The sequence below is a fragment of the Prionailurus viverrinus genome, chromosome E1 (genome assembly GCF_022837055.1).
Source record: "Prionailurus viverrinus isolate Anna chromosome E1, UM_Priviv_1.0, whole genome shotgun sequence".
In the NCBI taxonomy this organism is placed as follows: domain Eukaryota; kingdom Metazoa; phylum Chordata; class Mammalia; order Carnivora; family Felidae; genus Prionailurus; species Prionailurus viverrinus.
Window position 1 is genome coordinate 11,340,856 of NC_062574.1, and position 25,615 is coordinate 11,366,470.

Here is a 25,615-nt window from a genome sequence, read left to right on the forward strand (position 1 = left end):
GTTCCCGCCCCTCCCCCACCCCAACATTTTAGAGTTGCTGTTTTAGGAGAATGACGGCCCCTTCTGCTTGACGGAAAAGGTCGCCACGAAGCACTGCTGTTCTGAGTAGCAAAAGGAGGAGGTACAAATGCTAAACTGGCCCCAAAAAACAGCTCTCAAGTTTAGCACTAGAATTTATGCAATGCTGCAAAACTTTTGTACCAGGATGACTAGTTTTAAACTGCTGGTTGATTAAATATACATTTACATATAGATATAGGTATAAAAATTACTAAGTCAACATTTGCTGTTTTCAATGTGAAAACGATAAAAATGTAATTCTGAATAATTGTGCATTTGCCATAGGGTCCTTGTTAAAGGGACCATAAAAATAATTTTGTAATAAAAAAACTCTTTTTTTTTTTCTTTTTTCTTTTTTTTTTTTTTAAGTTTAGTATTGCCCTCAAGTTCAAAAGTTTGGAGCAAACGTGCTGAGTAAGCAGGACTGGAATCCGTTCCTGCCAGGGATCTGGAAGCCTGAAATTTAGTGATCCCCGATGGCAGGCCCGGAGAACCTGGCAGCCACTGACTAGCTTAGCGTGACCGCTGCAGGGCTGGGCGGTGCCAGCGGACCCCGTTAAGCAATCGGCCTCCGCCTCGCGTTTCACTGGCGGGTGCTGCTGGTCACCGATTCCCTGCGCAGAGCTCTGGGGGGGGGGGGGGGGGGGGTGGCGGCGGCACACGTGTGCTGGGGCTCTGCCTTCTCTTGAGCTACCGGACTGAGCAACTGGGGGTGGGGGGCGCAGGGCTGGGGCCTGGGCCGAGACCACTGAGCACCAAGGCTGAGGGTGACTGGGGGGCTGACCTTCTGCTCGGCTGGAGGTGGGGACGGAGGAAGGAATGGGCCTTTCAGTGATACAGAAGTTAGCTGTGCAGGAAGGAAAAGTGCATTTAAGGTAGCTTACAACAGATTAAGACCAAACTGCCACAGAGAGGGAGGAAGCACAGAGAACACTCCCTCCGCCTGCCGTTGGTTGGCCATGCTCCTTGGATTCTGTGGGTTAACATTCATGCTTTCTGATGCGAGTCTGCTCGTGAAGAAACAGGAACACACGTTCTCCTGGTTCTGGCAGGTACACGATTTTCTTGGCAGAGTTCTTTTTTTGCCAAGTTCAGTTTTATTTGGTTCCTGCTCTGAACCGCTGTCACCGGAACTCGTAGATGGGTGCGCTGTGTTCGGGAACGTGAGTTAGATTGAGTGACTGATACCTGCAATGTGGGAAAAGAGAGAAACGGGAGGCAGTCTGAGCATCCTGAAAACCAAACAAAGGATGTCCAAAACTCCCTCCCTGCCACCGGAGCGCCTGACGGGCCACTTTCTCGGACCGGAACGCAAATTCATCTCAGATCCCGTCAGCTGATCCGACTCTGGTTTTATTTGTTTCTTTGGTTAATCCTCCCGAATGGGGGTAAGAGGAGCTGTTTTTAGGCCTTTCCCTTTTGCTCTGACCATGAAGCAACCATGGTACGTCTTGCAAAAGGAGAGGCGGAGTACGCTGTGGGAGAGATGCAGACCGAGGCCCCGGGCCTCATCCTCACCTGCCACGCTGCCCGGCCTCCCAACGGCCAGCACCTCAGCTCCCCCGTGTGTCAGGCTGGAGCACCCTCGGGACTTCGTGGGTAACACAGGCACACCCCACTTCTCATGCAATGCAAACAGGCCATGGAAGAGAGAACTTCCTCGCTAACCGTAAATCTTATTTGACCCTTTGGCTTCATTTTCTCGCCTCCCTAGACACGGCTATTAGACTTTGAGAACATCAGAGCTCTGACGTGTATGTTTCTGCCCCGTCGGCAGGCTGCTCCGAGGAGCTAAGCAGATGAAAGGGAAACGGCGGCTGGGACAATCCACACAAGGGGATGATAACCCCCAGGGACAATCAGAGCTGATGGGGTAGACGTCAGCTCTCCTCTTGTTTCACAGAGGAGTGAGGAGGAGCACAGGAACAAGCAGTTTATTTCTCAACAACAACAGCAAAGAACAAAACAAAACAAAAAATCAAGAAAAGATTATGCATTAGCCATCGGAATATGTGAATCAAAACCACACGACACCTGCAGATGTCGTACGCGCTAGGAGAGCTGTAATTGTAAAGACATCATCATAACAAGCGTTGGGAATGATGTGGAGAAACTGGAGCCCTTGGGCCCTGGTGGGAACGTACCAGGGTGCAGCTGCTCTGGAAAACAGGGAGGTGGTTCCTTAAAAAGTTACAGAATTCCCGTATGACCCAGCAATTCCACTCTTAGTATCTGCCCAAAGGAACTGAAAGCCGGGACTCGGATGCTTACACACCCTCACTCACAACAGCATTATTCACAACAGGCAAAAGGTGAAGACGACCCAAGTGCCCAGCAACTGATGAACAGAGAAGGAAAATGTGGTACAGTGGTCCCCCCCCTTATCTGTGGGGGATACGCTCAGGTACCCCCAGTGGATGCCGAAAACCGTGGATGGTACTGAGCCCCGTACGTATGGTATGGTTTTTCCTGCACATACATACCCGTGACAGAGTACAACTTACAAATTAGGCACCGTAAGGGGTTAGCAACAATAACTAGTCAGCAAATAGAACAACTATAACATTATACTACAATAAAAGTTACGGGAACGTGGGCTCTCTCAAAATACCTTATTGTACCGTGAGGATGTGAGATGACGAAATGGGTGCGGGAGGAGACGAAACACAGAATGACGGAGGTGCTGTGACGGGCTGTTAGGCTACCACTGACCTTCTGACACTGTCAGGAGGACGATCGTCTGCTTCTGGGCTACAGCTGACCGTGGGTAACCGAAACCCCGGAAAGCAAAACCGCAGATAAGGAGGGGCTACTGTGGATCCAGACCATGGAAAGTTATTCAGCAATAAAAATGGGGAGTGCTGACACCTGTTGTAACAAGGCTGAAGCTTCAAAGGCCAGACACAAAGGCCACATAGTGTATGGTCCCATTTATATAAAATATCCAGAACGGGCAGATCCACACAGCGAGAAAGTAGATTAGTGGTTGCCTAGGGCCAGGAGGGGATGGGGAGTCGGGTTGATGGTCAAGGGGTACGAGGGTTTCTCCCTGTGGCGATGAGAACGTTTTAAAATTGACTGCAGTCATGGCTGCACAGACCACTGACTTGTACAGCTTCAATGAGCAAACCAAATAGTGTGTGAATTAGCTCAATAAAGCTGTCATTTAAAACAGGATATAACATGTTTTGAAAACTCATGTGAAAACTGAACAACTACTGAAACCCTGAGAGTTGTGGCTCTCAGAGGCGCTGAGACTGCACTGAGCCACGGGCACGTATTGGCAGGTATCACTGTGCTGCCACTGAACAAGGAAGTTGAGTCAAGCTGGGGTGGCATCACTTACAAGTCACCGAAGTGTGAAAAATTTGGAAGGGAATGAGGGGTCTCTACATTCAGAGAGGAAATCAGGTATTTTATGCTATGGTTCCTTCTTCAGGTACAGCCAGGTGCTTTGAGAAGCAGCGAGGAGGCAGGAGATTCCCCCCCAAGAGGTGACAGAAGCTAGCACCTGAGGTGGCATTCAGTCCTTCACCTCAGGTGAGACACAGGGCAGGACCGCCAGCTCCACGGGGGGACCCTAGGTCACCAGACCGAGATCAAGTGCAATGCGGGGCCAGCATCTGAGGAATGTGACCACAAAATCGAAAAGGCTGCTGACAGCAAAATTCACCCCAGCAAAATTCATAGTTGGATTTTACATTTTAGTTACTGATTACATTTGGGAGGAAATACAAGAGCGGCAAGATTGGGAGAAACATTGCTGATAATACAGAACTGCTTGAAAGCTGTCAGCAATGAGTTCCTTTATCTAGCACTTCACTTTCATCTTGTTTATTCTGCTCCGTGTAGAGGGACAGGAGCCCCTGTACCAGCAACTGAGATCGCTTGGAGAGGCCCTCTGCATGCAGACAGAGCACGAAAGCTATGCAGAGACAGGGGAGAGGTCTTCTTTTGGTTTGGCAAGCCAAGGAAGAGCCAGGGGGACAGCAGCAAGCCGCCCCCTGCGCCTCTGGGGTTCCTTACCATTCTGAACTCCTATGGTAATAGTAGCCCTCTATGGAGGCTGCCGACTTCTGGAAGCAGATGTAATAGAACCCAGCAAAGGAAGCACCGCTGATGTCTTTGATCGTGTGGTCTGGGACCAGGAACTGTTCCTGCACACAGACGGAGGAGGTTAGTAACAGACGGTGTGGCCCGGCCACCTCTGGTGTTCCTCGTTAGCCTCCAGGTGCTTCTAAGGTTCCACTGTCACACGGCCTTGCCCAGACTTGCTGGACAATGGCCAACATGTGCGTTTCAACCCAACCTGCCAATAGCATCCGTGTGTTGCTCGAGTATTCTAGATGCTAACACAGGAGCCTGTGTCTTGAGCTCACTGAGGTCAGCAGTGAAGGGAAGGTCCTATGGTCTACATATCTCGTAAGTGAATCGATACCTACCTACCTTTCAGAGCCCACAGACAGAACCACCCAGGGAGAGAAATTCTCTGCTCCACCCCAGGAACTGGTGCTAGGTTCCTGATCACCTCTAGAACAGCGAGTCACTTCACTCTGAGGGCAGATCACACCCCATAACACCCCTTGAAAAAGCTCTACGCCTCGGCGACAGCCATCAGAACAGCACCTTGGGAAGAGGCAAGCTTGTTATCTCTGGCTAGAGCCAAGCTGAAAGGACCTACTGTCCCAGTAAGATGAAGTCGGTGGCCCCAAGGCTCCAGGAGGTCTCCTGAAGGCCCACAGTGAGTCACCCTGAGAAGTTCTTTTTTTAAGTTTATTTTGAAAGAGAGAGTGGGGGAGGGGAAGAGAGCGAGGGAGAGAGAGAATCCCAATCAGGCTCTGCACTGGCCGTGCACAGCCCGATGTGGGGCATGAACTCACAAACCTCGAGATCATGACCTGAGCCAAAATCAAGCCACCCAGGTGCTCAACTCTTTTTTTTTTCCAAAACACTCTCATCTTTTCCTTTCCTAAACCTCTGAATGGTAGTTTTTAAAATTAATTTTAAAATAAGAACTTTGGAGGATACTTCTTCCAACATGTTATTTCACTGGCACACTTCCCACTAGATGGCAAGCTTACAGGGCAGGACCCCGCTCTGACTCTCCACGCCTGGCAAGCGTCCACTCAGAAAGTGATGATCCCCCCCACCCCCCCCCAAAAATTAGCTATACAAGCTAAAGATTGGGAATCACTGGGGCGCCCCGGTGGCTCAGTCAGTTAAGCGACCGACTTTGGCTGAGGTCATGATCTCATGGTCCATGAGTTCGAGCCCTATGTCGGGCTCTGTGTTGACAGCTCAGAGCCTGGAGCCTGCTTCGGATTCTGCGTCTCACTCTCTCTCTGCCCCTTCCCCGCTCGCTCGCGTGCTCTCTCTCTCTCTCTCTCTCTCTCAAAAATAAATACTAAAAAAAAAAAAAAAAAAAAAAAAAAGATTGGGAATCACTACTCTAAATGATTGGCTTTTCGGAAAGCTGGCGAGATTTCAAGACAAAACGGCTTTTCCCCGCAGATTGGGGACCAGGGGTTGGAAGTGGGTGTCCGTTCACACAGTGATTTCACAAACTGGCTTCATGATTGTGCTATCCTGGAGCTGGAACACAGTAAATACCATGCTATCAAAACAGGGAACACAAAAGCCTTGTCAGCCCCAAAGCCAATCTATCGAGTCCAGCCAGATGCAGTTCTCTGAGGGCTGGTGAGTGGAAAACCCAAATTCCATTCCTGGTCCCTCATTTCCTGAGCTGGAGGGAACCAGACAAGCTGAGACAGCACCGAGCCTTCAGCAAGGACGTGGTGAGGGAGCGGTCCCTTAAGGGGGTGTCGCAGCCTGTGGCTGAGAACCGGAGGTGATGGGTGACTGACTTTGGTTCTCCCCTGAATCCACAGGACACTTGGGAGGACTCCACCTGGACGGTCAAAGGTACCGAGGGGGACCACCCCCTAGCCACGAATTCGTCAGCTGACCACCAAACAGTTTAACCAAAGAGAAACCATCTGGGAGGGCAGCAGTCTGCCAGAGTGGCCTGGAGCTGTGCCCGCTTTCCGTGAGCGTTAAAGGCACCGCATGAGGACAGGGCAGACGGGGCGGTGGGTCCAATGCAGGCACTGGCACAGCCAGAAGACCGCCTGGGGTGGGGCCTTACCTTCCACCTCATGAAGACATAATCTCCGTTCTTCAGCTCTTCGTAATCAAAGTCATCTGAATTAAATGATTTTGCATACTGATAAAAAGCCAGAAACTTGCCCTGAAAGCAAAAGACACAGCATGAGAACTGATCTACGGAGGGAGAGGCTGGTGTCAGAACGACCCTTCTGTGTCCGGCGGCGACTGCCTTTGCAAACGCGTGCCAGTTGCTGGAGGTGGCCTGACCAGAGCAGCAAAGGCCGAGGCCTGGAAGGGGAGCCCAAGGTCCCCACCAGTGACCTCAGAGCTAGACTCCAGCTGAGGCATCATGGGACTACGCCTGCCTAGTTCATGTTGTCCGAGAAAAGGCCCCGGGTTGGGTATGGATGCTATTCTGGGGGCCCGTTCTCAGGACACTTTTGCACAAAGCCAGGAATGACTAGTGACATCTCTGTAAGGGAGTCAACAGTAGCAACAAGAGTCATGCAGAACAACTGAGAGCCAGCATGTCTCACCGAAGGGGGAGAGAGGGCTTACTACAGTGGGGTCCTCTGACAGAGTAGAGTGGCTTGGGGCCAGCTAGTGAAGAAGAAACAGGAAGTGGGTAATATACGATTAATTTCTTTTAAAAAAGGAGACCAGATGGACTTCAAGATGTATACAAAGCGGTTATCATCAAGACAGTATGGTACCGGCACAAGAACAGACACTCAAATCAATGGAACAGAATAGAGAACCCAGAAATGGACCCACAAACGTATGGCCAACTCATCTTTGACAAAGCAGGAAAGAATATCCAATGGAACAAAGACAGTCTCTTCGGCAAGTGTTGCTGGGAAAACTGGAAAGCGACATGCAGGAGAATGAACCTGGACCACCATACACAAAAATAAACTCAAAATGGATGAAAGACCTAAACGTAAGACAGGAAGCCATCAAAATCCTCAAGGAGAAAGCAGGCAAAAACCTCTCTGATCTTGGCCGCAGCAACTTCTTACTCAACACGTCTCCGGAGGCAAGGGAAACAAAAGCAAAAATGAACTACTGGGACCTCATCAAAATAAAAAGCACAGCGAAGGAAACAATCAGCAAAACTAAAAGGCAACCGACGGAATGGGAGAAGATATTCGCAAATGACATATCAGATAAAGGGTTAACTCAACACTCAAAAAACAAATAACCCAGCAAAGAAATGGGCAAAAGACCTGAACAGACACTTCTCCAAAGATATCCAGATGGCCAACCGACGCATGAAAAAATGCTCAAAATCACTCGTCATCAGGAAAATACAAATGAAAACCACAATGAGATACCACCTCACACCTATAAGAATGGCTAACATTAACAACTCAGGCAACAACAGATGTTGGCGAGGATGCAGAGAAAGAGGATCTCTTTTGCGCTGCTGGTGGGAATGCAAACTGGTGCAGCCACACTGGAAAACAGTACGGAGGTTCCTCAAAAATTTAAAAACAGAACTACTCTATGACCCAGCAATTGCACTACTAGGCATTTATCCAAGGGATACAGGTATGCTGTTTCGAAGGGACACATGCACCCCAATGTTTACAGCAGCACTATCAACGATAGCCAAAGTATGGAAAGAGCCCAAATGTCCGTTGATGGATGAATGGATAAAGAAGATGTGGTATGTATATACAATGGAGTATTACTGGGCAATCAGAAAGAATGAAATCTTGCCATTTGCAACTACATGGAGGGAACTAGAGAGTATTACGCTAAGTGAAATTAGAGAAAGACAAATATATGACTTCACTCATATGAGGGCTATAAGATACAAAACAGACGAACGTAACGAAAGGGAAGCAAAAATAATATGAAAACAGGGAGGGGGACAAAACAGAAGAGACTTTTTTTTTTTAATTTTTTTTTTAACATTTTATTTATTTTTGAGACAGGGAGAGACAGAGCATGAACAGGGGAGGGTCAGAGAGAGGGAGACACAGAATCTGAAACAGCCTCCAGGCTCTGAGCTGTCAGCACAGAGCCCGACGCGGGGCTCGAACTCACGGAACGCGAGATCATGACCTGAGCCGTAGTCGGCAGCTCAACCGACTGAGCCACCCAGGCGCCCCCAGAAGAGACTTAAATATGGAGAACAAGCAGCGGGTTACTGGAGCGGTTGTGGGAGGGGGGATGGGCTCAATGGGTAAGGGGCACTAAGGCATCTACTCCTGAAATCATTGTTGCACTATATGCTAACTTGGATGTAAATTTAAAAAATAAATTAAATATATTAAAAAAAAAAGGGACACCAGAAATAGATTACAAAATTGTGTCTCATGATCCTATTTTTATTTAAAGAAAAAAAAAAAAAGAGATCAATACTTGTTTTAGCTTTGGTATTATTATTATAGATGATTTTTTTCCTTTTGTTTTTCTACTTATTCAAATGCTTAAAAACAAGCCTGTAAGAATTTTATAAGAATTACACCTTAAATAAAATTTAAGATACAGAATTACTAACCCATAGAATTTGTCACACATGTATTTCTATCCTCAGTAGATTCAGTTTATGGAATCTGGACTTTATGGTACCACCATGATACCAACTTTATTATCACTCAGGAAAACCTGAGCATGAAATAATACAGTGCCTCTGAATCTAGTTTACAGGGAGTCCAGTTTTATTTTGTTTTTGTTTTTTTTTATGCTTATTTAGAAAAAGAGAGAGAGCCAGAGCATGAGAGGAGAAGGGGAGACGGGGGAGGGAGACACAGAATCTGAAGCAGGCTCCAGGCTCTGAGCTGTCAGCACAGAGCCCGATGCAGGCTTGTACTCATGAACCACAAGATCATGACCTGAGCTGACGTCGGACGCTTAACTGACTGAGCCACCCGGGTGCCCTGGCAGTCCTGGTTTTATTGCACTTCACTTTATTGCTGTTTGCAAATGTTGCATTTTTTTTTTTTACAAACTGCCAGAGTTCCTGGCAACCCTGATCGAGCAAGGCTATTGGTGCCATTTTCCCAACAGCATTTGTGTCTCTGTGTCACATTTTGGTGATTCTTGCAATATTTGAAGCTTTTTCATCACTATTTTATTTGTTATGGTGATCTGTGATCAGTGATCTTTTTTTTTTTTAATGTTTATTTTTGAGAGTGCAAGCAGAGGAGGGGTGAGAGAGAAGGGGGACAGAGGATCCAAAGTGGGCTCTGTGCTGACAGCAGTGAGCCCGACATGGGGCTCAAACTCACGAACTGTGAGATCATGACCTGAACTGAAGTCAGCTGCTCAACCAACTGAGCCAACCAGGCACTCCTATGATCAGAGATCTTTTTTTTTTTTTTTTAACGTTTATTTTTGAGACAGAGAGAGAGAGAGCATGAACGGGGGAGGGTCAGAGAAAGAGGGAGACACAGAATCTGAAACAGGCTCCAGGCTCTGAACTGTCAGCACAGAGCCCAACGCGGGGCTCGAACTCACGGACCGCGAGATCATGACCTGGGCCGAAGTCGGATGCTTAACCGACTGAGCCACCCAGGCGCCCCACAGAGATCTTTGATATTACTATTGCAACTGTTTGGGGGCCCATATAAGGCAGCAAACTTAACTGATAAATGTTGTGTGTGTTCTGACTGCTCCACTCACTGGCTGTTCCCCCATCCGTCTCCCTCTCCTCAGGCCTCCCTCTTCCCTGAGACGTAACAATACTGAAATGAGGCCGATTAAAAAGCCTGCGATGGCCTCAAAGTGTTCCAGGGAAAGGAAGAGTTGCACGTGTCTCACTTGAAATCAAAAGCTAGAAACAATTAAGCTTAGTTGAGGAAGGCATGTCGAAATCCAAGAGAGGCTGAAAGCTTGGCCCCTTGCACCAAACAGCCGTGTCGTAAATGCAAAGGAAAAGTTCTTGAAGGAAAGGAAAAGTTCACTCCAGTGAACATATGGATGATAAGAAAGCGAAACAGCCTCATTACTTGTTTATTTTTAAATGTTTATTTATTTTGAGAGGAGAGAGAGAGAGTGCACAAACAGGGGAAGGGCAGAGAGAGGGCGAGAGAATTCCAAGCAGGCTCCATGCAGAGCCCATTGCAGGGCTCGATCTCATGAACCATGAGATCATGACCTGAGCTGAAGTCAGGAGTCAGGAGCTTAACCAACAGGGCCACCCAGGCGCCTCCTCAAAACTGCCTTATTACTAATGTGCAGAAAGGGTTAATGGTCTGGATAGAAGGTCAAACCGGTCCCAATGTTCCCTGAAGTCAAAGCCTAATCCAGAGCAAGGCTGATTCTTTTCAATTCTGTAAAGGTTGAGAGAGGTGAGGAAGTGCGGAAGGAGAGTCTGAAGCTAGCAGGGGTTGGTTTGGGAGGTTTAAGGAAAGAAGTCATCTCCGTAACGTAAATGTGAGAGGTGAAATGTCAAGTGTTGATGCCAAAGCTGTGGCAGGTTATCCAGAAGATCGAGCTAAGATAACTCATGATGATGGCCACACTCAATGAAACAGCCTTCTATTGGGTGAAGACGCCATTGAGGGTTTTCATGGCCAGAGAGAAGTCAATGCCTGGCTTCGAAGCTTCACAGGACAGGCTGACTCTCTTGCTAGGGGCTAATTCAGTGGGTGACCTGAAGTTGAAACCAATGTTCACTTACCATTCTGAAAATCCTCGGGCCCTTAAAATTTTATGCAAAATCTACTCTGCCTGTGCTCTATTAATAGAAAAAAAGCCTGGATGACAGCACATCTGTTTACAACATGGTTTACTGAATATTTAAAGCCCACCGTTAAGACCTACTGCTCAGAAAAAAAGATTCCTGCTTACTGACAATGCACCTGGTCACCCATGCGCTCTGGTGGAGACGTACGGTGAGATTAATGTTGTTTTCATGCCTGCCAACACAACACCCGTTCTGCAGTCCATGGGTCAAGGGGTAGTTTTAACTTTCAAGTGTTCTTATTTAAGAAGTATAGTTCATAAGACTATAGCTGCCATAGATAGTGATCTCTCTGATGGATGTGGGCAAAGTAGACTGAAAACCTTCCGGAAAGGGTTCATCATTCTAGGTGCCATCAAGAACATTTGTGATTTAAAAAAAAAAAAAGAAAGAACATTTGTGATTCATGGGAAGAGGTCAAACAATCAATATCAATGGGAGTTTGGAAGAAGTTGATTCCAACTCTATAGATGACTTTGAGGGATTCAAGACTCCAGTGGAGGCAGACGGGGTAGAGATGGCAAGACAGCCAGGGTCAGAAGTGGAGCCTGAATGCGTGACTGATGGCTGCAATCTCGGGATGAAACTTGAACGAATGAGGAGTTGCTTCTGATGGGTGAGCAAAGGAAGTGGTTTCCTGAGATAAGATCTACTCCTGGTGAAGATGCCATGAAGATTGTTGAAACGACAACAAAGGATTTAGAATATTACATGAATTCAGTTGATAAAGCCGCAGCAGGGTTTGCGAGGACTGACTCCAATTTTGAAAGAAGTTCTACTGAGGGTCAGATGCTATCAAACAGCATCCTGCACCATAGAGAGATTGTTTGTGAAAGGGAGAGTCGGCCAATCGATGAGGCACACTTCACTGTTCTCTTATTTTAAGAAATTGCTACAGCCATCCGACCTTTGGCAACCATCACCCTCATGAGTCAGCAGCCATCAACATCAGGTGAGACCCTCTACCAGTGGGGCGCCTGGGTGGCTCAGTTGTTTAGGCATCCGACTCTTGATTTCAGTTCAGGTCACGACCTCACCATTTGTAGGATTGAGCCCTACATCAGGTTTGGCTCTAGCAGCGTGGAGCCTGCTTGGGATGCTTCTTGCTTCTCTCTCTGCCCCTTCCCTCCCCCACACTCTCTCTCAAAATAAATAAATGAAAAAAAAAAAAAAAAAGACCCTCTACCAGCAAGATTGGGACTTGCTGAAAGCTCAGAGGATGGTTAGCATTTTTTAGTAATAAAATACTTTATTTATTTATTTTTTAATTAAAAAAATTTTTTTTAATGTTTTTTATTTATTTTTGAGACAGAGAGAGACAGAGCATGAGCAGGGGAGAGGCAGAGAAAGAGAGGAAGACACAGAATCTGAAGCAGGCTCCAGGCTCCGAGCTGTCAGCACAGAGCCTGACACGGGGCTCGAACTCACAAACTGTGAGATCATGACCTGAGCTGAAGTCGGACGCTCAACCGACTGAGCCACCCAGGCGCCCCAGTAATAAAATACTTTAAAATTAAGGTATGTACATTGTTTTAGACACAATGCTATTGCATACTTAACAGAGTACAGTGTAGCATAAATGTAAGTTTTACATGCACTGGGAAACCAACAAAATTCATTTGACTTGCTTTATGGCAATGTTTGCTTTGTTGCAGTGTTCCGGAATGGACCCTGCAATATCTCTGAGGCAGGCCTGCATCAGGTGCTGCAAATCCCTGGCAGACAGAGGTGCAGTACAGAGCTCCAGGAGCCCCACATGGGCATCGGGGACTCCTGCATGGGCTGGGAGAGTTACGGGAGACTCTGAGTCCTGCACAGGTCACCAGACTGCTGGGTGAAGAAGAGCCCTTAGGCCCAGCTTCTGGTCCTCCCCCATCTAGCATGCCGGGAAGGACCCAGGGAGGCCTTCTTAGACGCTCTTTCACTCAAAATATTTCAATTTAGCCTAACAGAGGTAGGAACAGATATTTCCCAGTATTCTAATGGAAGTCTGGAAAATTAAGAGTTGCTTTCTATGTATTTAATTCGTAGCCAACCTAACTTAAAACTGACTTTTCATAGACTCTCAAAAGATCTTGCTTTTTTGCAGAACCAATTTGAGCTGGAAAACAAAGCAGGATGGGAGACAGGCTGTCATTCGGTACAAGAAAGATCAGGAAGATCGTTCTCACGGGGACTGTCTGGGAGAGGAAGGAGCCACCTCGTGAGGTGTCGAGCTGTGCAGGAAGAGCTGGCCTTGGGCAGGGTGGGGTCAGACGGCACCGAGGAGCCCTCCACCACTTTCTGATGCCCACACGACCATGTGCCACTCGGGCTCCCCAACTATTTTTTTTTCAAGTTTATTTAAGAGAAAAAGAGAGAGCGAGCGAGCAGGGGAGGGGCAGGGAGAGAGGGAGAGGGAGAGAGAATCCCAAGCGGGCTCCGAGCTGCCAGTGCAGCCTGACGCGGGGCTCCAACTCATGAACCGTGAGGTCATGACCGGAGCCGAAACCCAGAGTCGGACGCTTCACTGACTAAGCCACTGAGTGATCCCCCCACTGAGAATCCCCAGAGACTTGGCTCTTGTTCATTCTCTAGTATTATAGTATTCTCTAGTATCCTCTAGAGTATTACGCCGTATTACGCAGTATTCTACAGTATTCTCTAGTGTCACGCAAATGACTTTCAGTTCTATTTGCTACAATAGTCAAAACATGTAGCTCACCAAAAAATGGTTTTAAAAGCTTAAGTTTAACTGAAACTCAACATTTGAGAGATGTTCCTTTCCTATCTCAAGTAGGAAACATTAATAAGCAAAGCAGCTAATCTATAGTGATGTTAACCCAGACGAGGGTCTGCGGTCAGGAGTTTTCTCCAAGGACTATCGTGCCAGAATCAGGAGAGACTTGAACAGCCGGGTGTGAGTGGCAGTGGGAAGCACGAAGAGTTCTAGAATCTTCATTACTGACACAAGAATTTCTGGTGGGTTTAGAGGGTGAGCACATTGGACTTCCCTAGTGTTAAACCAAAATTCATCATCGCCCTGGTCAGCTAAACCGGAAGGCTATTTTGACAGGTAGAGAAATGGATTTTTGAAGACACAACAACTCGTGTGAAAGCCAATGAAAAGACTTGAGGGCAGTAACGATGAGCTGTCTCTAAGTGCTCCCTACTGGTGAGCTAGAACACACTCCACTTTTGACACTGAAAAGCAGGGGCACTGGCATTTCTGGTGACATCCTGATGGTACTTCAGCTGAGCCTGGGTGTGTCCGTCAGGAGCTGGGGTGAGAAGCCCAGTGGACAGGTGGGCAGGACGGGGCACGGTGGTAAGACCCCGAGAGCTAAGTCTCTTGGCTTCCCGGCAGCGCGTGGGCGGCCCAGAGTGGACCAAACACCTACTCACCCAGTGTTTCCGATCAACGTCTTCGTCTGCGTCCCACTTCCGCGTTAAGAAAGGGTGTTTTTTGCTGATTATTTCTCCTTCGAAGAAGGTCGTGAGAGTTGGATACTCCTATGGTAAAAACCCAAATACCAAAACAAGATGTTGAACAGCAGTTTTAACCTTTCCCAAAGGAAAAATCAACCTTGCTCTTTAACTTCTCCCTAGGACTCTGAAAAAATGGTCACACTGGCTAAGCAACAACCCAGAGTTAGGTCCAGAGATTGGCCGATGGCTGTGGAGTCAGCTTGAATTGGAGGTGCCCACAAAGTCTCTTGGACGTTATGAACTTTGCCAGAAGCAGAGAACCCTTCCCTGACTTCGTTTGTTATGTACTAATCACTCGAAAAGAACCCGAACAAGTAAATTCTGAGTATTCTAGGATGCAAAGCAGATGGTAACTAAGTTGATTTTACTTTCCAAGAAAAACACCCCAGGAGGCTCCACAATCACAGCATTCACAGCTCAGTCTCCCTGACGCCATGCCCACTGGTTCTCAAACTAGCTCAGTCATTTGTCTCCTGTGCCCGTCCGGAGAGTGGGTTTTTTGTGTTTTTTTTTTTTTGGTTGTCGTTGTGGTTGTTTTGTGTTCTTTTTTTAAAGAATACCTTGATATGTTAGAGTAAGATTTAATTTTATCATATGAACTAAGGCAATTTATACTAGGGAAAATATACATAAATCACATCTGCAATGGAAAATCACAACAACGGGAAAAAAAACCCCACAAAAACGGGAAAAAATAAGCTGTCATCCTAACTGGGTGCTTAGAATGCTCTTGTCAATTTTATTTGCTATTTGTTCATCTGCTAAGAAGAAGGCACCAAAGATTCTGAAAAATACCAATGGAAGAAAAAGTTAACAATTTAATAAGTCCACCATTTCTCTGCATTTGTAAAACCCAATCAACTGACTGACCAACTAACCAACCCTTCAGCCCAGCCTGCCAGCCTCTGGTGCTTCTTGGAAGCATGATAATGGTGGTCAGTGGCCTGGCAAACCACGGATTACAGTCTTAATGTCCTTGGGACTAGAGGTCCCACTTTCTTCTTCAGACACTATGTATGCCCCTCTTATTCTGCATCAAACATCTACGTGTGTTTAAAATCAATCTGTTCTGGGGCGCCTGGGTGGCTCAGCCAGTTAAATGTCTGACTTTGGCTCAGGTCATGATCTCGCGGTTCATGAGTTTGAGCTCCGCACCAAGCTCACTGAGGTCGGCGTGGAGCCCACTTTGGATCCTTTGTCTTCCTCCCTCTCTCTCTCTCTCTCTCTCTCTCTGTCTCTCTCTCTCTGCCCATTCCCAGCTCATCCTCTCCCTCTCTCAAAAATAAATATTAAAAAAAAAAATTTATATAAAAAATAAAATAAAATAAAATAAAATAAAATAAAATAAAATAAAATAAAATAAATCTGTTCCGATGGCTTTGCTATTTCTCTTGGCTTGGCCTGCCATGATGTAGCTGGGGACGTCGCTAAGAGATAGCAGTTCCCAGGAAACAGTATGGCCGCCCGCCTGCACAGGAGCAGACTGAAGGGGCCTGGTTCACTACCCACCACCGAGGCTGGCGGCTGTCTTCACAGTGAACTCTGAGATATGTAACGCCCCCACCCCCCACCAAACCTCAACCCTTTACCCCCGACACGGTGGCCGGGTTCCTCGTTCAGGTATTTATATATATGGAGTGAAGAAATTAAAGAGGAGATTTCCTAAGTGGAAACCTGATTTTAAAGGTATAAATAAATTATCCTCATCTGTTTTAGGAAGAACTGCTAAGGGAGAAAGTTCTGTATCAGTACCTGACTTGAGATTTTAAATTATTTTATATTAATGTTTCTTCTTTTTTGAGAGACAAAGAGAGACAGAGCGTGAGCGGGGTAGGGGCGGAAAGAGGGAGACACAGAATCCGAAGCAGGCTCCAGGCTCTGAGCTGTCAGCACAGAGCCCGACGCAGGGCTGGAACCCACAAATCGTGAGATTATGACCTCAGCCGGAGTCGGACGCCTAACCACCTACGCCATCCAGGCTTGAGATTTTAAATCAGAAGCTATACATATTGATTTTCTGAGGTTTTAACTTTTTTTTTAGCTTCCACAAGAGAGAAAAGAAAGAAATGATAAATGGGCCCTCTTACAATACGAAGAAAATACTTATGGTTCAAATAGAAAGTCTTCCTAGTGAGCTGATTCTGTACTGACATCTCTCTAAAAATATTTCAGGCAGTAGATAAGGGTGACTGCAAGGTACCCCGAACTCCGAGAATTAAAATAAAATAAATACTGCCTAATGAGTGCGAGTCAATATGTACAGAAGTTACCAAAACCACGAACTATCTCTCAGGGCAGGACCAGGAAATTTAAGCACTTGACTACAGCCAAAGTGGCGGTAACGTATAAACTCAAAGGAAAAACTCTGTCTGCGGGTAGGTCGTCAAAAAAACGAGTCAGAGAGAAGAGACACGGCTAGCACCCCCCACTCTCACCCCCAGAACAGGCGTGGGCTGACTACAGTGGGCCTAGCAGTCGTGGCATTTAAGTCGTCCAAACCACTCCCCGCACGGTTAACAGGCCCACCAAAAACTCTCCAGTAATGGGTCTGGCTTTCCGTGTAGACCTGCCTTCTGGGGGGAGTAACACCCACTGGCTACTAAGTCAGAGAGGACTTCTGGAACGTGCATGTACCTCATTTTAGAAATGAGTAAATGAGCATTCTTGTTTATACATCAGTCCTGCTGAGTTTGATTAGCGTGACCTATCTCCCTGGCCTGGCTCAGAGCAGGTCTAGCACAAGCTCAGCAGAAGCCTTCAAACCTGTCTAGTGAGTGAGTGGAGGGCCTGTCCGTGACTCTCCCAAGGCTGGGCTCCTAGGCCCTGTGCCAGCTTCTGGGCCTCCCTAGAAATGTCCCTTCTTTCTGCTGGTGGCGGGCTCAGAATTGCAAAGAAAATGCTACCTGACGCCCATTCTTCACAATTCTGGCATTCCATTTCCACAAGGCACACGGACTTTGTAATAACTGTGCTCGTTCGTGAACATGAGGCAGCCAAGAGACCAATGATCTCCAACTTAATAATTTTCCATGTGGTGTACACGAGGAAGACTATGGCTAAAACTCAACCATTTAAATGGTTTTATTAAAATCAATTACATATTCGATATCCTAACAACTATAAACGTTAAAGCAAACAAACACGAACAGCTGTATTTTAGAATACGGGTATAAAGCCATTCAGAGAATCCTCACCCTTTCTGGCATTTCAGTGATCGTGTCCAGTGACCACGTACTGGATTTAGAATTTCAAAGGCGAGTCCATAGTTGTACCACACCATGACTATCCTAGAAGCCAACGAACTGTACATTTTACTATTGTTTTTTTTAAGTGGGCTCCATGCCCAACGTGGGACTTGAACCCACGTCCCTGAGACCAGGAGTCACATGTTCTTCTGACGGAGCCAGCCAGGCACCCCCTGCACCTTACATGGGTGACCTGTGTGGTATGTGAACTGTATGTCAGTAAAGCAACTAAAAAGGTTCTTAAAACAGATGAAATCCAAAGAACCCTGACGTCCTAGGAGCCTCGGAAACACAGCCGCCTTTCTCTAATTCAATGCCACTTGAGGGCCACACCTGAGTCCACGGCTCAACCCGGCGCAGACCAGTCTGGGGGGCCACGTGCTTGTGACGCCGCTCGTGCGTGGGCGGGAAGAACTGGCCAGGAGGATGGTCTCCTCATCCCTGCCATGAGCCTAAGTCCCCTTCCCGAACCGGCCCCGGCGAAGGGCCGAGCTAGCAGCTCCTCAGGGAGCCTGCTGCTCATGACTCAGAGCTTCCCCCACCTTGTTAGGGTTACCTGCTCCTGATGGAAACGTCACAGAGGTTCTGCACACGGTTTGGGGATTTTTAATGCTACCTGCCATTTCCGTGCAGCTTCCTATGACCAGAGTGGCTGGTTTTAGTGCTAACATTCCAGGTGACAGATGTTGCTGGCTTCCTTATGAAGTTAAGTGTTCGTGTTCTGTGCTCAGTGAATGCATCTGGCTGCCTGTTGTACGAGGTGGGTATACTCTATATTCACTTTTGTTTCCTTCTACCGCAAACTCAAAGGCTGGAATCCTTCATTTTGCCCTCATTTTCTGCCCCTACTAGCTTGGGTAAGGTTCTAGAAGGGAGGAGTAGTTATCTTTTCATGTCAACACCAGACTTCATAGAAAAGTCTCAAACTTCCAATAGAGAAGCAGAACCAGATGGAATCAAAGAGACGGAAACAATGGTTTCAAGACAGAGGATGGTCTGTGCCTTAGTTAGCACCCCCCCCCCATTTGTATTATATTATATAGTCTACACCTCTTACTCTTTTTTTTTTTTCAACGTTTATTTATTTTGGGGACAGAGAGAGACAGAGCATGAACGGGGCAGGGGCAAAGAGAGAGGGAGACACAGAATCGGAAACAGGCTCCAGGCTCTGAGCCATCAGCCCAGAGCCTGACGCGGGGCTCGAACTCCCGGATCGCGAGATCGTGACCTGGCTGAAGTCGGACGCTTAACCGACTGCGCCACCCAGGCGCCCCTATACCTCTTGCTCTGACATTCTCTCTTTCCCACTAGGATAAGCCCCTTGAGGAGACACAGCGGCTATTTTTCATTCTTATTAAGGCCATGGCACCAGTAAAGGGCAAAGCAACAAGGTCACTCTGACCTTTCTATGGCTCTGTGGAGCATTTCTCAACACTGCTGGGCCACGGAGACAGTGAGGACTGATCAGGCCACAGGGCTCTGCAGCCAGGTCGGGCTGGAGTCAGGCGGCCAGTCCAGTCCCCTCCTTCTTCTTCCTGTTTACTCACCAGCAGGAAAACAAAGGATGCTCTTTCTTGTTTTCTATATTCCCAGGGGTTCTGAGATTTAAAAAGTTGGTTCAAGGAAAGGAAAACAGTCTACATTTCCATAGCAGCTACTCCTGTTAGAAACTAGATGATGACTTTTCATTGTTCCAGTGAACTAAAAGGTTTAAGGAATTCCAAAGACCTTGGCCCTGGAAGGATTAATGCTTGCCTTAGAAACCTTAAAACTTCCGACGGCAGGTGAGGAGGGTCGTAGCTGTGTTCTTACCACATTTTTTTTTTTTTCCACAAAAGGATTAAAAATGAAATCAACAGTGTTGGTAACAACACGACGTATTTATAAACTTCTACAGATTTGTGACTCTGTATACTTTCCAACAGGGCACATGAAAACCACATGCTTTGAGCTCACTGTGTGGGAACGACACTTAACAGGGCACTTTAATCAGGCCTCAGAGTTGACTGCTGGTCCTTCACACTCTGAGCACGAGGAGCACGCGGTCCACCTTCCAGTTCTAGTTCGTCTGAGTGAGTGCTTACCTCAGTAAGGCCTTTAATCTTCAGGTACCCACAAAGGTAAGAGTTCCCCGTGTCCACATGCTGGAAAGAAAGGACACACAGCCTCATTACAAACGGAGGAACCACTGGGAGACCAGCTGGGGCTGCTGCAGAAAACCGTGTGCCCGGCCGTCAGAGGCCAGGTGGGCTGAGGGAGGCCCAGAGGTTGGTGGGCGCCTAGCACGGCCAGGGCTCACCTGCCTTTGAGACCTTTGTGAGTCCCCCCCCCCCCCCACCCCCCATGCCTGTTCAGAAGCTACCTGATCTCAGGACCCTCTCAACCTCCTTCAGCTGAGTATCTTGAGACCAAAGTGCCTTTCTGGAACAGTGGGCCCGCTCAACACAGGTCTCCGACTGGTCTAAAAAATGTACTCCTCGCCCATATTTATACTCAGCGCAATCCCGCATTATTTCTTTACGAAATGGGCAGCACATCCCGGCAAGGCATCTTAGGAAGACTTCTCTGGCAAAAATTGCAGTTGTGAACCAAGACGCTGACCCCAGAATGGAAAATACTGGGAGGGGCCACGCTGCCCATTTCATATATGAATGCTTGTGTCTCCCGATGAAGAGTTAGGAGCCTAAAATAAACAGGGGTAACAGGCAACATAGATTTTGAGGTGTAGTATGTACCAATTACGGGTTGCTGCGACATGGCCCGGTACCTACCCTACAACCAAATTCCTCCTTTTCCATGCTGGCAGGGCCCAGATCCTGTTCTGACACCTACCCTGCCCCCACAAGACCCGATCAGCCTGACGGGTGCAAGGCAAACCCGTGCCCCTGTCCCCTTGTGAGTCATCAGTTTGGGGGTGAGTGACCCGATTGTGACCGATCAGGTATGTGTGTAAGTCTCCTGGGTGCTGCTGGGAAAGACTGGGGCTTCCAAAGAGGCTCTCTTTCTTCCCGTGACGGTGGCAGCACCTGCACGCGGTGCCCAGGGCAGCCACGTAAAGACCCTGAGGGGAAACAGGCCGGGAAATGCCAAGGATGGCGGCACGGAAACGTGGAAGGAAACGGGCCGCCGCATGAGCCAGTCTGGAACCAAGCCACCTCCAGGCTTCTTGTAACCTGAGACGGCAGGTTCACCCCTTCTTTTAACTATTCCGAAAAGGGTATGGCTACCTACAGCTGAGTGCACCCTAAATGAGCCATTTCACCCAAATCCGGACGGACTGATCCCCAACAGGCAGATTTTCAGATTTCATGCTGGTTGGGCTCACGGACAAAGCAAACCCCCGGAATTAAAGCAAGACAAAGCACCCCGGTGCTGCAGCACGCTGAGATTTTCGTGTCAAGCGAGGTCTCATTTTAAGCAACTTGGAGAGTCTTGTGGTGTTTATCAGGTCTGGGGACTTAACGACTTCCAATTACACCAGAAATCAAACACTAAGGCCATCTTTAAAAACTGTAATGAATGCAGTCAGCCAGATGAGGTCAGCACCAAAGCAAATGGGCTTCGATAAAGCTAAAACGCTCCCACAGTTCGGTGCTGGTGACAAAGGTATTCCATGTGAAAACCGCCCAGGCATTTAAAATATCCTCATCTCCGAGCCTCGGCGCTGGACGTCATCCAAAGTGGCTGATCTGCACTCACACGGTTCAGCAAAGAACTTTCATTAAAAGACACACAGCTCTAACCTGAGGCCTTAAATTTCACGTATGCAATTCTCACTGAATTCAATATAGTTTGGGGCTTCACAGCTGCTGGAAAGGGTATCAGGTGGCCAGGATACCTGCTAATGAGATTAAAAACTGAACTGTAAATTGGCTAACATTTTGCGTGGATTATCAGGTGCCTGAGAATCAGAATTGCAGTTTGGCCTCCGTTCAACCACGGGTCTCTCCCATTCTGCCCCAATTGATCTTGGTGATGGTGGGTGAACTCAAATACACTACGAGGCAGAGAACTTTCACCAAACGACGGACCAGCATCTCCATGGGAAGGATGACAAGGCAAACGTTAGGCAAGGAAGTCTGACAGCACAGCTGTGTCCAACAGCTGCTCTTTTTAATATGCTGTCACGGTGACCCTGGCCTTCACGTTACTCTTGGCTCTTTGGATGGCAGAGGAGGAACAGAGTCGTCAAAGTAACAACGGCAACAACAAAAACCTAGTCAGAATCTCACGACGGTCTGGGGGAGCTCTTTAAACTGGAATTTCAAGAAAAGAAAGTGCTCCAAAAAAGCACAGGAAAAGATGTGCAACATCGTTAGCCAGTAAGGAGATTCCAATCAAAACCACAATGAGATAACCACCTCACACCCACTAGCATGACTACAATCAAAAAGATGACAGATACATAGCAAGTGTTGACAAGGCTGTGGAGAAACTGGAACCCTCATCGCCCGGTGGGGGGAGTGCAAAATGACGTAGGCACTTTGGACGTCGGTCTGGCAGTTCCTTAAAATGTTAAACATAGAGTTACCATAGGACCCCGCATTCCACTCCTAGGTTTCTACCCAGGAGAAATGAGGACAAGCCTACATAAAAACTCGTACAGGAATGTTCACAGCATCACTGCTCACAAGAGCCAAAAAGTGGAAACAACCCAAATATCCATCTACTGCTCCAAGGATAAACAAAATGTTGTACGTCTGTACAATGGATTATTATGCACCCCCCCCCCCCAGAAATAATAAAGCACTGACATGCTAGGACATGGGTGAACGGTGAAAACATTATACTTGGTGAAAGAAGCTAGACACAAAAGGTCACATAGCATACGACTCCGTTTAGTACAAAGTGGCCAGAATAAGCACATCTTAGGGAAAATAAAATTAGTGGCTGCCTAGAGTTGAGAAGCGGTGATGGCTAAGGGGTGGTGTTTCTTTTGGGGGTGATGGAAGTGTTCTAAAGTTAGACTGCAGTGATGCTTACCCAAGTGCGTGACTCTACTAGAAACTACTGAAATTGTACGCCTTAAATTGGGTGGACTGTATGATACGTAAATTATATCTCAATAAAGCTGTTATGAAAAAAAGCAAGCAAGCAAGCAAGCAGGAAGGAGGCTCAGGTATGAAAGGCAGAAGTATTCTAAGAAGGCTGAGTCTAAGAAACTAGTCCTGGCTGTAAAACCAGATGATGGAATAAGTCACATGTCACTGACTGTCTCAATGATGGACAAACAGGTCACCAGCCCAGAAGTAGGGCAGCATTCCTGGGCATGACCACCGCTCCCACCATCAAGACATCCTACTGGAGTGGCTTCCAGCCATCAGCCAGGTTTCCGCTCTGGGCTACCCTGAGACCAGTCACGCGCCAACTCAATCACCACGTACACTGGTTCGCGAGGAAATGGGCATCTGACAAGACTTCAGAAACAACACACCCATGACAGAAGGGGGTGGCTGCTGTGAGAACCAAAGACAACTTCTCTTTGACACTTAGCTACCCTGCCAAGTCATCCCCTACCACCCCGGAAACCATCAAATGAAACAATGGGTGCAAATTCAAGATCATTCCAAACATGACCCACAACCAAGGATCTCACTTCCAGAATTTTATGATTTGTTGCAGAACAAAAAAAAAAAAGCCTTTACTTCATAGTAAATTCTCACATTTTAAGCAGAAGGGAAGAGGGATCACCCTATCATAGATCTAATTATGGAGAACGAATGGCTCAGTTATTAGTTTTCCAGTTATAATAAATATCGTGGCTCATGATAGCAACTTAAGTTTACAAACCAAAGATACGATTAACGTGATGTTTTCCCAGTCGAAAAAAGAGGAAACTGTTGATTCCCACAAAACAGTAAGAAAAAAGAGGTTAAGGATGCCCTGCTGTTAGCAAAAAGAAAATGTATCCCCACTGACTTTTGGGTGGGAGACCCACTTGCTCAGAGGAGAGGCTGTTTAAGATTTAACATTTTTAAAGAGCCAAGGGCACATAAGGAAAAGACACGGCTTACGTTCTGTCCTCACGCATGGGGGCAGTAAGGTGGCACGCTAGGTCCTCAGAGCTCTTGTGAGGCCTTTCAAGGGGCCAGACGTTTGGAGGGGCTTTGGAGAACAGCCTAGGAGGTGGGGCGTCAGGCTAAGGAGAAAAGGGGGCAAAGGGAGGAGGAAAGTGGGTCCTGAGGCAGGGAGGGGTAGCTATGGAGGAACAGTTTTGCAGGGAAGGGGGAGAGAAAGGAGTAATAACTACTGTTGACCTCTTCCGGCTGGGAAAAAATATCAAGTGTGTTACCACTTGCATGAGAGGGGTGAGGTGCGGAAAAGGGCCAGAGTGGGTAAAGCTGAGCTCCAAAGCTATCAGGGGCTGGCAGCAGGTACTTAGAAATTCAGGTCAGACGGGGGGGAGGTAGAGAGACAGCAAGGAAATACTGTGTGAGAGATAATGCTGGGTGAGTTCGATTTCCCAGCACATGGGTATCAGACACCGGGAGGAAGCCCTGGCTGTGCAGATAAAAGTTAAGACCATAGAAAGAGGGTCCCCTGGAGCCAAGGAGAAGGAAGATGAAGGTAGGGGTTGGGGAGGTATGGGGAGACAGGTCAAGGAGACTGGGAGGGGACTGGAGGTGGCCAGAGAACGGAGATAGGGAGCATGAGAAGAAGCCTAGAGCAGGAGGCCTGGGGCTGCCGGCAACTGGTTGCCTGCGCCAGTTAGAGACTGGGGGGGGGCAGTGGGGGGCCCCAGGAGGCAAGATCGTAACAGACTGGGAGGAGCTCCACCCAGCAGCACCCAGGATGTGAGTGCCTGGTCTTCAGGGGGTACCAGAGGCGAGGAATCAGTTGTGGACTGGGGGCTCTCAGGCTCAGGGGCTAAGGGAGGGAGGATGCTCCCAGGTCTGAGGGGGCACTAGGCTCTCCCAAGGAAGAAATCCCGGGAGGAGGGCCCCAAGGTTTGAGGATCCCTGGAACTGAGGAAAGGGGAGGGGTGGAGGATTGTCTCAAGTCTGGGATAATTTGACACGGGCCCAGCCATGGCTAGGGTTCCCAGGCAGGAGAAACCAACGGAGAGTTCTTCAGGTTCTGGGAGGGACTGGAGGGAGAGCTGATCTTGGGGCGACAGGTCGTGGGGAAGAAGGACTCAGGTCTGAGGGTGGCCAGTCACAGGGGGCTTCCGGATCCCAGGCAGGCCGGTCACGGGCTTCGAGTCTGGGAGAGTGTTCAGGGTCGGCCAGGAGCTGCCCACGACAGGCTCCGGTGTGAGGGGCAGGTCAGGGTTGGGGCTTGGAAAGTGTGAGACACCAGCTGGGCAGGTCCCGGGGGTGAAGCGCCTGGTGCAGGAGGCCCGGCGGCGAGGGCCTGGTCCGCGGCTGCGGGCTCGAGGAGCCGGGGGCGGGCACGGCCAGTGAGCGCCGCGAGGAGGCCCTCGGGCCCCGGCCCGGCGCGGCCCGGCGCTCACCTGCAGCACCACCTCTACGTCGTACGAGTTCCCCTTGCTCTTCTGGTGGCCGCGGAACTTGGAGCCGCTGTAGAGCAGGCTGGTGGCCACGCCGGGCTGCTGGGTGTTGATGGGCGGCGGCGGGATGAGCGAGGCCGCGGAGGCGGCCGAGGCACCGGCCGGCGGGGGACACTCGGTGCGGACCGGCATCGCGGGGTCCCCCGGAGCCAGGGCTGGGGGGAGGGGGAGAGGAACCGCCGCCGCCGCGCGGGAGCCGAGGGGGGTGGCAGGGAGGGAGGGGCCGGGGCGCGCACGCGCAGGGTGGGGGCGGAGGGGGGACCACCCGCCCGCTGCCTGCGGACCAAGCGCTCTGGCTGCCACCGGGACCCCGGGACCTGCGAGCAGGGCCTCCCTGTCCTGAGCTGAGTCCCCCTCCCCACTTGCCCTCGCACACACACCACCCTTCCGATTGGCTCGGGCGCGCCCGGGGGGCGGGAACAGGCTCACGCGGCGCTTCCACCCATTGGCGGGCGAAGAAAACACGTGGCGGGGTGCGCGAGCGGCCCTCTGGGACTTGTAGTCTTCATCCCGAGGCGCGGCGTGGAGGGG

The 25,615-nt window shown here is 48.7% G+C and overlaps 2 protein-coding genes across 2 annotated transcripts in view; one reads left to right on the plus strand and one right to left on the minus strand.

Moving 5' to 3' along the window:
* On the minus strand, positions 1–25,455 carry GID4 (GID complex subunit 4 homolog). Its single transcript, XM_047832903.1, has 6 exons — positions 25,028–25,455; positions 19,659–19,718; positions 14,246–14,353; positions 6,206–6,307; positions 4,087–4,217; positions 1–1,248 (listed from the first exon to the last, which is right to left on the minus strand). Exons 1-6 carry the CDS (start codon positions 25,214–25,216, stop codon positions 1,185–1,187), a joined length of 654 nt encoding a protein of 217 aa, XP_047688859.1. The 5' UTR covers positions 25,217–25,455; the 3' UTR covers positions 1–1,184.
* ATPAF2 (ATP synthase mitochondrial F1 complex assembly factor 2) overlaps positions 24,279–25,615 on the plus strand; it is a 17,745-nt gene continuing 16,408 nt past the window's right edge. The window contains exon 1 of the mRNA XM_047832902.1: positions 24,279–24,368. The gene's annotated coding sequence lies outside the window, so the exon portion shown is untranslated. The remainder of the gene's footprint in view (positions 24,369–25,615) is intronic.